Genomic DNA, 12,610 nt, shown 5'->3' on the forward strand with positions numbered 1-12,610 from the left:
ATACATTATATTTTACAATACGATGTAGAGTGAAATGCTCATTGGCAGTGAAAACGACAGAAGGTAAGAAAATATATACAAGGGAGAAATAAGATCAGATAAGATAACACTTCATTAATCCCCATGGCATGTGTACATTGTATATGAGGAGCTTATCTATGGAGATGGGGACCAAACGACCAGTGGCACGGGTGATAGGAATTGATTCATCTTGTTATTTAGTATTATTTCATTATTGATTGTGTCACTACGGGGGCACTTGTATTTTCCTTCCTTTATGGGAAGACACCACGTCACCAGAGACAAAGAGTATGAATGAATACAAATAAATTAAGTGTAATGTCCGAGCGTGCACCCTTGCAGAATGACTGGGACAGAGGGGGAAATGTGACGTGGCAATGAGAGGGTTAAACACTGTGGAAAACAGAGGAGGGGAGAATGCGTGGCGTGCAGTGATGGGAACTACGGCCGGATCTTATCCGGTGCCCTTCAGAAAGCTCCGTTCGTTCTTTTTGTAAACCGGAACATCTGTGTATTGGCAAATGACAGAAATAAAACGTGAAAATATATGACGCTCTCCCTAAGAATGTCATTTATTTATTTGTAATTAATATGTATTCATTTATATTGTATTTTTAAAACGTTTCACAATAATAGTATAGTATAGTTAGTAATTTTTAAACAGTAACACATAATAGTAAAATAGATTCAAGAGGTTTATTTGTCACATACATATACATACGTTCATACTTATATGCAGTGAAATGTCTTTGTAACACACCCAGAGATCATGCACAATAGTTCCTAAACCGAACATAACAGCTTACCTTATTCCTACCTAGCAACTAACTGAAACTAACTGATTCCTTAAAAGTAATGTAGTTAGTGAATAACATAATATAAATAAAATTAAAATTAAATAACACTCAAAAAGATAATACAAGGTTAGGGTACAAAATAGAAGGGAATATAGTTATGTATATGGGTTAGGCTATTTTTATATACAGATATGTGCAGTAAAGTGCATGTGAATAAAGTGAGTATGGAGATAATAAATGAGATAAGATATATAGATAGATAAATAAGAAATAACAAAATAATGTGTGTGTGTGTGTGTGTGTGTGTGTGTGTGTGTGTGTGTGTGTGTGTGTGTGTGTGTGCGTGTGCGTGTGTGTGTGTGCGTGCTACCCGCAGAGCTCCCCTTCACAGCGCACGGGGCGGATTTTATGAATGGGGGCCTTTCGCCGCAAAATTTATTTGATTGCAGTTATGCTCTATCCGGTATTTGCGAAGCAAAATCACTGAAATTAAAGTTATGTCATAAAACTATATTGTTACGTATCCTTGTGCAATTTTAAGTGGATATACCGAACTCCTGGAGCTCTTTGTAGTGGCTACATGACGTATGACTGCTTATCACGTAGACTACAACGCTGCAACAGATTTTAAAAGCGAATTTTGGAATTGTTTTTATTTTTCTTGCACTTTTTTTTTTTTTTTTTATCATTTTCTTTTTATCAAGGGTTGAAAAACCTCCCAAAACTACGAAAGTCTGTATAAATACTGAGCGGGCAGCCACATATCAGGTACCTGCTCCTCTCCGATGCCAGAGTCTGTGTGGGGGAGGGAGGAAGCCACGTTGTCATCCTCATGGTCTTCACTGCTGTCAGGTGCTGGGGGGTTCACACACACACACACACACACACACACACACACACACACACACACACACACACACACACACACACACACACACACACACACACACACACACACACACACACACACACACACACACACACACACAGTGTCAAAACTCAGAAATTAGTATAATAATCATAATAATAATAATAATCATCATAATAATCATAATAATAATAATGACAATAATCATAATCACAATAATCATAATCATAATACTAATAATAATAATCATAATAGCTTAATTTATATAGAACCTTTAAAAGCACATTTTACAAAGTGCTTTGACAGATAAAATAAAAGCAGAGTGCTCAGATCATGAAATTAAAAGGCAAAGAACATAAATAGACAGGAATTAAATTCATAAATTAAAATGTAAAAGCAGATAAAGAGACAATACAAATATATAAACTAATAAATACTATATGATAATAAGAAAAAGAAAAAAGGAAAGGAAAATTTTAAAATAAATAACTAAAATAAAAAAGTAAGAGCAGCCATAAGATCAGGCTCAAAGAGCTCAAAATCAGGTTGTTCCAAAGTCACAGGGCCCTGACAGAGAAGGCGCGGTCACCTTTTGTTTTAAGCCTAGACTTTGGAACGGCCAGGAGGGCCCCGCCTAAAACTAAAAACAAAAGTAAAACACTGATGGTATGAACTGCATGAGATACTGAAGACACTATATAATGTGCATCCTATTGTACCTACAACACACTGTTTTGACCGCTGTATGGAACGTATTGATCACACACTATCTATTGTCCTCACGCCTCCACTAAATCAAGTTAATGACATTTTCTAGGCGCAGGAAGCAGGATTCAAGGCCAGATAAGTCAACAGCAGTAACAGATGAAGCGCTGCACACAAAATGCAGAATCACAGCGCTCCCAGCAGAGTGTGTTTGTCATGTGAGCGCAGACACAGCCAGCTCAGCATCTAGGATCTCTCTCTCTCCAGAGGAAGCTCTGATCCTCTTTGCATTATAGAATAGAACACACAGCTCTGACTGCAGCTCCCTCCTGTTCAAGTCTCATCTATCTGTTAGTTAACTTTACTTTTCCAAAAGGAACTTCAAGGGAAGTAGACGATTTGTGTTTTCATCTCCAGAGTTCTGGTCCTGCTTAATCTGCTTTACCAAATTCACTGAGGGCAATCTTTGGATTCTTGCCGGTAAAGGCCGACCCCACAACCAACAATGGAAACAGCATATAGCTATAATACAATAACGCAATACATGAATGGCTGTTTCTTAAAAGGTGCCAGCTAAAAAAAAAGTATAAAATATGGGACTTTTTAATAATAATCTCATGGATTACCCCCTTTAAACCGTGGTAGTCAAGGCTGACACAACAATGCAGAGGTCAAATTCACTGAGGAACGCCTGATTATCATTCGGCCTCCTTGGTTTGTCAACTTCTTATTGCATTACCACACACACACCGATCAGCCACAACATTAAAACCAGTGACAGGTGAAGTGAATAACATTGATCATCCCGTTCCAATGGCTCCTGTCAAGGGGTGGGATATATTAGGCAGCAAATAAACAGTCAGTTGTTGAAGTTGATGTGTTGAAGCAGCGTAATGATCTGAGCCACTTTGACAAGGTCCAAATTGTGATGCTAGACGACTGGGTCAGAGCATCTCCAAAACGATAGGTATTGTGGGGTGTTCTCGCTACGCAGTGGTTAGTACCTACCAAAAGTGGTCCAAGGAAGGACGACCGGTAAACCGGTGACGGGGACATGGACACCCAATGCTCACTGATGCGCGATGGGAGTGAAGTCCAGACCATCTGGCTCGATCCCACAGGAGAACTACTGTAGCACAAATTGTTGAAAAAGTGAATGGTGCTTTGATAGAAAGGTGTAGAACACACAGTGCATGGCAGCTTGCTGCTTATGGGAGCGCTCAGAGGGTCCATGCTGACCCCTGTCCACCCCTGAAAGCACCTACAATGGACATGTGAGCATCAGAACCGGACCATGGAGCAATAGAAGATGGTGGCCTGCTCTGATCAATCATGTTTTCTTCTACATCATGTGGATGGGCGGGGTTAGGGTCCGATCCGATGGAGCATCTGTGGGATGTGCTGGAACAACAAGCCCGATCCATGGGGGCCCCACCTCCAACTTCCAGGACTTAAAGGATCTGCTGCTAACGTCTTGGTGCCAGATACCACAGGACACCTTCAGAGGTCTTGTGGAGTCCATGCCTCCACGGGTCACAGCTGTTTTGGCGACACGAGGTGGAGCTACACAATATAAGTGGTTATTAGCGGTGGTTTTAATGTTGTGGCTGATCCGTGTATTTACCTCTCAGTTTCCAAGAAGCTGAAATCTTGGTCATCCTTGAGTGGTGCTAGTATCAACTAGGAGTGCAAAAATGCATAAATAAAGCACAAAAATATACATGCATGTTGATATATTTCTGTTGGCCTGAAGCCTGGACCCGATGAAATACAACTTGGTTCTGCTGCACGGGGCTCGCTGCAGATACCAGGCGTCTGATTCGGGTTATTCCGGAGCCAGTTGTTTCCCAGATGCCGGGCCGGTCTCATTAATATTCATCACATGCCCCGAAACGAGGTCAGCGGGGCCTGATTTAGCAGGAAAAACGTCTGGCTTCCCCGGCCTATCACAGACAATCGTCCGCCACATGCCGTCTGAAAAATCCCCCTATTTTCTGGTGAAATTTATGAAGGCGGCAGTGTGCCTCCCTCCTCGCAGCAACCTCTATGATCCCATTCTACTTTGGTGGATTGCTTGCCTAATGGGCACTGACAGATGAGGCTGAAAATAGCAGGTCTGCCTCCACTGTCCCAAAAACCCCAAACAGTAGCAGGCCAGCGTGCAGCTGCTTTTCCCCTCTCGCTGCGTGAACTTCTTGCTCATCTTTACCCCCCCCCCCCCCCCCCCTCCTGATCTTCGTTCTGCTTTTCATTTTCTTCCGACGTCCTCTGATCTCTGCACTTTTTACATTTCCGTTGACCTACCTTTTTTAGTCCTCCCCCCGTTCCTTTCACTTTGATTCAACTTTTGCTCTAAACGGGAGCTGATGTATTCGCACTGGTGTGTCCTGAAATGGAAAGCTTTGTCGGCAGCCGTTCATTTTCCTCCCATTGGCTCCATGTATGATTCATAAGCAGGGGCGTGCACGTTCCTATTACAAAAAGCAGCAGTGCGTGTTGGACTTTCTTAACTGCCGTCTTCAGCCGCCGCCGGCTTCCAGGTTTAATTTTTGTGTGGCGCAATTAACATAGTGCATGAATAAATCATGGCGTTAAAAAGTAGAATGCGGGGGGACCGCTCCAGCTGTTTCTCAGGAGTCAGCCGAGGACATTTTGTGTTCGGGCCCTGAAGGAGGCGGTCGCCCCGAACCTGACGACCGTGTCGGGGACGCGGGATGGGATGCGGGCTGCGTTCGGGGAAGACGCGGATTCCCCCCGCAGCGCCGAGCTGGAGCGCCGGTGCTCCGGCGGACATTCAAGTTCAAAGTGTTTGGACTTATCGCAGATTTTTTAAACAGCGGCAAGAAGAAGAAAGGTGGAGCCGGTGTGTCCCAGTTTGAAATTATAATAGATGAATAAATTGATAGAAAGGTTTTTTGTTTTTTTTTCCCTCAGAGGCAGGTTTCAACCAAGTCTGTGTAGAGAGTGAAAAGTAGATGCAGACTTTCCTTTATAAAGAATTTGATGTTTTGGGATTTTTTGATCGCTCTGAGGTTAGAAGGGCCGGACGGAGAAACTCGGGAGGGGTTGAGGAGAAAGGCGGGGCTCCACTGAAGCACCTGCGCTGGTGGGCGAGCTGATCTCCTGGCGGATGGCGCGTCCCGATGGGTTGCTCATCCTGGAGGTCTCACGCTGGGGCTCCAGGATGTCGCGGTACTTGGAGACCATGAGGACGGAGATGAAGTAGACCACGGCGAGGGCCAGGAACTGGGCTTGCTTGCTGTCGTCCTGTGCAGAGGACACACGACGCATGAAACATCCTGGCAGACTCCCACACGCATTTTACTACGTTAGTTTATAATGAAATAATTGTGTAGAATATTTATTAACTAACGTATTTAAAGATCAAACTTTAACCATTCAGCAGAGACCATTTTCCCTCAGTCGCACTGCTGACGTTGCAGAGACACACTGCATTAATCCTTTGTTTGTTATTCTCTGTTTGGGCCAATAAATTTGGCTTTTTTTTCAATTTTAATTTAATCCGGCCCACAAGCCGGGCTGTGAGAGCCCTCTATGCAAATACACCCTTCAGATTGATAGAAAACAAAACAACACTGCGGTGCCGCAACCTCTAATATTTGCTGCCAGTCTCCCACAGCCACAGATTTAAGGGTTTTACAAACTCAGCTTTGCTGTGGGTCTGTTTTTTACTCAACAAGGACGTCTCCTGTCCTTCCTGGCCCCCGCCTCACCCAAAACACAAGTCTGTCGTCCCTGCCCGAGGGCCAGTCTGTCTTTTAAACACACACACACACACACACACACACACACACACACACACACACACACACACACACACACACACACACACACACACACACACACACACACACACACACACACACACACACACACACACACACACACACACACACTAACTCACCACGTCACGGAACACCACGGCTCGCAGTCTGTTGATGTCCACGTCCTGCAGCAGGCGTTCAGGGTCCTTGGTGGGAGAGAGGTTACTGGGGACATTTTCTCTGACTGAGAGGCAGCACAACATCCCATAATGCCCATGTTCCAAGCTTGGCAACGCATCCGTCAGTACCTCTTTGTTGGTTTCTGCCGGTTTTGCATCTTATGTGATTAATGCTTTTTGTGGACAGCTAGAGCTAGAGTTAGTTTAGAGTCGTTATCACAGGGACGCAGGACGCTTTCAGTAATAGACCTCGGGATTCGGACGTCAACTTTGCCCGAATATGAACAGTAATGTGGTTCCACTTGAAAAAACATTTTCAAGTCAATGCATTAGTTTCAGCAGCTACAAGTAAAACCATTCCCATCGCTGACACACAGCACTTATTTCGCTCCAGGCTTGTGCTGAGCATCTCTGGTAATGGTTTCCCCCCTTTTTAACACTTGATCAACCGTAAAAAAAAAAAAAAATTCTTAATAAAGCAACTTATAACTGAATTTATGACACAATAAAGTTGAAGATTGTGGTGAAAATATGACATAATTGATATTTTGGTGGTGATATTTTGCTGTAAGCACTGTAGCTATAGACTCATCTTGCTGAAATAGTCATTATGAAAAATAAAAAACGGTGAGTCGATAATTTTTCTGACGTGACATTTGAAGATTCCAAGGCCTAAAGGAGAATCAATTCAGCAAAACTAAATCCCCGTCACAAAACCTACTTCCTCACAGCGGAAATGTGATGTTTTCCTTATGGGTCCAACATCATACGTTCGGGGATACTGTACAGAGTCGGTAAAACATGAAGTGGAGCTGAGCCCGGGGGCAGCCACATCAACACCACGTGATCCCGCTGAGACCTCCTGGACTTTATGAGTCACAGTGCTGGTGTGCAGGCAGGAGAGGGAGGGCTCCGAAATAGGGACGTGACTCAGTTCACATGTAAAACAAAGGGTCGCCATGGAAACGGGCAGCACGAGCTGACCCGCTTCGCAGCGACTGCAACAAGAATGCAACTGTCTGCAGAGCGCGTGGAGGGGAATATCATTCCCACAACGGCAGGAGCCGCTGCAGACGCCGCGACGCGCTGACATCACCGGGGCGTCGGCGTCAACGGTCGAAATCCATCCATCGCCCTCCTGGTCTGCTGATCTCGCTCAGTTATACACTTATGGGAATTGAGGTTAAACAGAGGAGGCTTGTACGTTATGACCCGAGGGACCGTCGACGAGTTATCATGTTTACAGGGGAATACCGCCGCCTTTCCAGCGCTAAAAGGGCCAAAACCATGCGCCTCCATTTATCTCAGTGAGGCTGTCCAGGGGCCAACGAGCACAGAGGCGCAACATCGCAGCCGCAAACAGCCCGATTGCCCTGTTGGGATTCGGATACCCACCTCACTTTGGGCCTGAATGGAGAGGCACCGCTTACGGTAATGGGCGTAGGGGGGCGGGCAGACAGGTGAGAGAGACAGGTCACAGAACACACCCACCTTGCTGGCGGCCACGGCACCGTGAAGGATTTCCTGAGTCTTGCTGTTCGGGAAGGATGATTTGCTCCCCCTGTCTCTGTGTCTCTGCCGGCACTCCAGGCAGTTCCGGACGGCAACGCAACACACTGATTGGCGGGCGAGCGCACACGCACACACGCACACGCGCACACACCCACACGCACACACGCACACACACACACACACACACACACACACACACACACACACACACACACACACACACACACATAAATGAAGCTCTCATTTCAGAGTTCAGTGGGATTAAATTGTTGGGAACACGCATGGCCGCGTCGCCGGGCGGTTATCTCTGATGGCTATTCGTTCCACACTGCGAGGAGAGGGTGCGGGGGTTGAGATCCGCAGCCAAGATGATTTCACACGGCGCCCAGTGACGAGCGCCGATCGCGTGCGTGAAACAGGGGTGCCGTGGGGACCGTGGAGGGGCGTTCCACTTCTTCCCACACCCCCACCCCCACCCCCAAAAAAGCCCAACCGGGGTTAACGAGACAAGAAGCTGAGAGGGGAAAGTACATCCAGACCCAGGGGCGGACACACATACGCACATATACACACACAGACACAGACACACACACACACACACACACACACACACACACACACACACACACACACACACACACACACAGACAGACACACACAGAAAGACACATTCCCACTCAGGTCCGCTGTGTCCCCCATGTGTGCAGGGATTCTGAGGCGCGCGCACGCACACGCACACACACACACACACACACACAGACAGACAGACAGACACACACAGAAAGACACATTCCCACTCAAGTCCGCTGTGTCCCCCATGTGTGCAGGGATTCTGAGGCGCGCGCACGCACGCGCACGCGCACACACACACACACACACACACACACACACACACACACACACACACACACACACACACACACACACACACACACACACACACACACACACACACACACACACACACACACACACACACACACACACACACACACACACACTGCAGCTCAGCTAAATTCACTGCTCAGTTTCGAGAGGCTTGAATACAACACATTCCCCAAACGAACGCACGAGGTAACACAGAGAGGGTTTCCGTTAAATTATTCTTTTTTTTTGAGGTTATGATCATATATTATCATTATTACTACCAGCGGTACTACCACAGGGCCCAGCAATAACGGTTGCCCAGATTTGGGCCACTCTCAACCGCCATATCATTGTGCGGTCCGGTTGCCCCGTTTTACAGAAGCCTGGTATACCTGCATGTTTACAAACTTCTGCAAAGGAAAATCAGTTTTCCCGGCCAGTGAATCATTAAATGGTGAAACAAGAATAATATTGAACATACGGAATATGGAAATATGAAATATAATTCACTGCACATATCTGTATTTACAAATAGTCCATCCCATATACATAACTCTATTCCCTTTACTTCTATTTTGTACCCCCATTTTGTATTACCTTTTTGAGCCTTATTTAATTTTTATTTAATTGAATTTATATTATTCTATTCACTAACTACATTACGTTTTAGGAATCAGATAGTTTCAGTTAGTTGCTAGGTAGGAATTAGGTTAGCTATTATGTTCGGCTTAGAAACTATTGCGCATAATCTCCGGGTGTGTTGCAAAGACATTTCACTGCATGTATGTATGAACCTATGTATATGTAAAAATAAATTATTACAATTATTGGAATTCGGCAACCATTTTGTCAGTCTCGGCAACCACTTCAAAATGTTAGTGTCAGGCCCTGTAACATTATCACTACTGTTATAACATTACTATTACCATAATGAGGATATTATACTTATTGTAATTCGTATTGCTGGTGGTTTTATCATAATGCCATTATTGCCCTTATTTTTTACTACTATACCACTACCGAATTGCTCCTACATACTATTTGTACTATTTGTTCCTGTTAACTTCTGTTGATATATTCGTACATATTTCATTTTCTTTTTTTGACTTGTACTGTTCTGTCAACCTCTGCTGCCCTAACACCTGAGTTTCTCCCCGGGAATGAATAAAGTCTTATCTTATCGATACAAAGAAGTAGCTTTATCAAACTATCTCCTTCATGTCCGAGAGAGAGGTCATCCCTTCCTGCTGGAGAGGGAGACGCATCACGATCCTCCATCGTAGGAATTTACCACGAAACTGTCCAGGAAGCCATTACACTCCAGCCCCGCGCTGTCATGGTCTGTACCCTCCATTCATTTTCAGATGGGGCAGGCGTCGACAGCGTAGATAGTGTTGATTAATAAACAAGCACACGCACACACGCGCTCACACGCACACACACGCGCTCACACGCACACACACACACACACACACACACACACACACACACACACACACACACACACACACACACACACACACACACACACACACACACACACACACACACACACACACACACACACACACACACACACACACACACACACACACGTACCCAGTCGCAGGCACTGCCGCATGAGGCCTCCTGACGACATGTTCTTCTCCGCCTCGATCTCGCTGAAGTTGAGGGAGCTGGCGAACACCAGCACGTCCACCATGGACATGAGGCGCGACAGGAAGGTGATGGCGGTCTCTGAGGACATGCCCTGCGTCGCCTCGATGTTCTCCAGCTCCGACTGGCAGGAGGAAGACCCACAGTCACACAAAGCCGGGATAGATGCTTGATAACGTCAGTGAGCAGGTGTGCTCCACTGAGGTGTTTCTGTGAGGCAGCATGGACGCTCCTGCACAGCAGCTTCATGCTGCGCAGCAACACCTCTATGAAGCATGGCCAAAATGAACGCTGATAACTTCAGCCGTGTTTGCCGTTCCACGGCATTCAAAATGTCTGCTGTGTCTGGAACAGAGGTCTCTGGAATTTAACTCTGGAACGTAAATTAATTATGTATTAATGTATTTATTAATTAAAAATCACAATGCTCAATGAATCCCCACAGTTTCACTTCATGTTTTCAGAATAAAAGAACTGAATTAAATTGAATATAAGAAAATATTTGTTTATGATTATGTGTTCTATCGTGTTCCAGCATACTTTATCTTTAAAAACGCTTTCCCTTGATGTTCAACATGTGATCAAAAGCAGAACAGACGCTGCATGTGTCACTGCAGCAATAACTTAAAAAAAAGTCTCAAAATTCTCAATTATATACAAATACAGAATGAATACTGACCTTTGGGTTCTTGACATGCACGGACAAATTAAGACAAAACAAACAACAAAAAAAAACACAGGATGATTAAACCTGAAGTTAAACTCAAGACGGCAGATTGAAGCAACAGCAAAGTATAATTGTGGAAAACAGCTAAAGCAGTTACGCGTAAAATAGCCTCAACTGACGTCGTATCCGAACAATGGCATACACTGCAGAGTTAACAAAGCTGAGAAAGTAAAAGGGCAACAACACACGCCATTTCTCAAGGGCCCGTGATGGAGCAGGGAGCGCCGGCGGTGGTGGCGTCTCCCCACCAGATGGCGCTGTCGCCTAACAGAGACAAAGGACTCACGGTGGGCGACGTGGCGGCGGACAGCAGCGGCAGGATCCCTCCACAGGCGATGATGATGTTGTCCACCATCTGAGAGATGAGGTGAATGGTGTTGTGCACGAAGATGATGTTCTCGTTGCTGTTCACGAAGTCCATGACGGATTTGGTGGAGTGGCTAAAAAGAGGAGATGAAATAATAAAAAAAACATTTGACCCCGGTTAGATCACACGTTTCATGTCGTATCCATGAGAAATAGACCTACACATAAGCTTTCAACGTTTTTTCTCCCTCTCGGATGAGTCTAGCTCAGAGGTTGCCAAATTGAGGTCTGTGGCCCCATACAGTGACGCTCCTTAAGTACAGTATATTTAGCATATTTAGTAAATATTTACTTGTTGGTTCTGTTTAACGCTTCTTAATGCAATTTTTATAATACACATAAATAAATGACTTCTTTATACAAACATTTTTTTACAAGGTGCACATTTTTGTTGTCAGCTTTGCACCTTCATACATAAAGTGTATGCAATTCCTTAGCCAAAATTTAGTGTGTCATAAAAAATAGTTTGATATTTGTGGTCTAGTTCAACATAGTTGGCAATATGACATTTTTGATTTCTCCAACTTAAATAACACGCACGCACGCACGCACGCACGCACGCACGCACGCACGCACGCACGCACGCACGCACGCACGCACGCACACACGCACACACACACACACACCTCCTCCAGACGTGCACGTCGGTCTCCAGGGCGAACAGCAGGTCTGTCAGCAGCCTCTGGTGCATGGGCGACCACTTGAACTCTGGGATGCGGAACATGGTGGTGCGCGGGCCGGGGCTGAACTGCCGCCGCTGCTCCTCCGTCATGGGCACGGCCCGGAAGCCCAGGTCCAGGCGCACGTCCCGCTCCACCTGTAGGCCCGAGCGCCCGCGGACGCCCTAGAGGAGGGGAGGCCCCGGCAGCGTCACTTCGTTACAATTAGTGGCTGGAAATAGCGCAGATTAAAAGCTACTGTAGCTGGGATTTAGGAATCTGACACGTTTGATGGTTATGTCAGATTTCCATTGAGTCATTGTTTTTATCTTCTGATTTGTTGGTTTAGGGCCAGATTAAACCCGATTTCTCACATTTAATTGTATATCTAAACCAATGCCTGTTGTTATCCAACTGTTGTGCTGTCAAAGGATGGAATGTGTTTTTTCTTTTGCAGAAATAATAATA

General features: G+C 45.4%; 1 protein-coding gene across 1 annotated transcript in view; it reads right to left on the reverse strand.

Annotated features, from left to right (window-relative positions):
• The window catches only part of nbeab (neurobeachin b), a gene marked incomplete at both ends in the record, with an annotated part of 275,893 nt that overhangs the window by 147,176 nt on the left and 116,107 nt on the right, over positions 1 to 12,610 (reverse strand). The window contains 7 exons of the mRNA XM_080007466.1: positions 1,591 to 1,673; positions 5,490 to 5,658; positions 6,317 to 6,420; positions 7,843 to 7,971; positions 10,334 to 10,514; positions 11,404 to 11,557; positions 12,110 to 12,327. Coding sequence (XP_079863592.1) covers positions 1,591 to 1,673; positions 5,490 to 5,658; positions 6,317 to 6,420; positions 7,843 to 7,971; positions 10,334 to 10,514; positions 11,404 to 11,557; positions 12,110 to 12,327 — 1,038 coding nt within the window. The remainder of the gene's footprint in view (positions 1 to 1,590; positions 1,674 to 5,489; positions 5,659 to 6,316; positions 6,421 to 7,842; positions 7,972 to 10,333; positions 10,515 to 11,403; positions 11,558 to 12,109; positions 12,328 to 12,610) is intronic.

The sequence above is a fragment of the Zeus faber genome (assembly GCF_960531495.2).
Source record: "Zeus faber genome assembly, chromosome: 9".
NCBI lineage: Eukaryota > Metazoa > Chordata > Actinopteri > Zeiformes > Zeidae > Zeus > Zeus faber.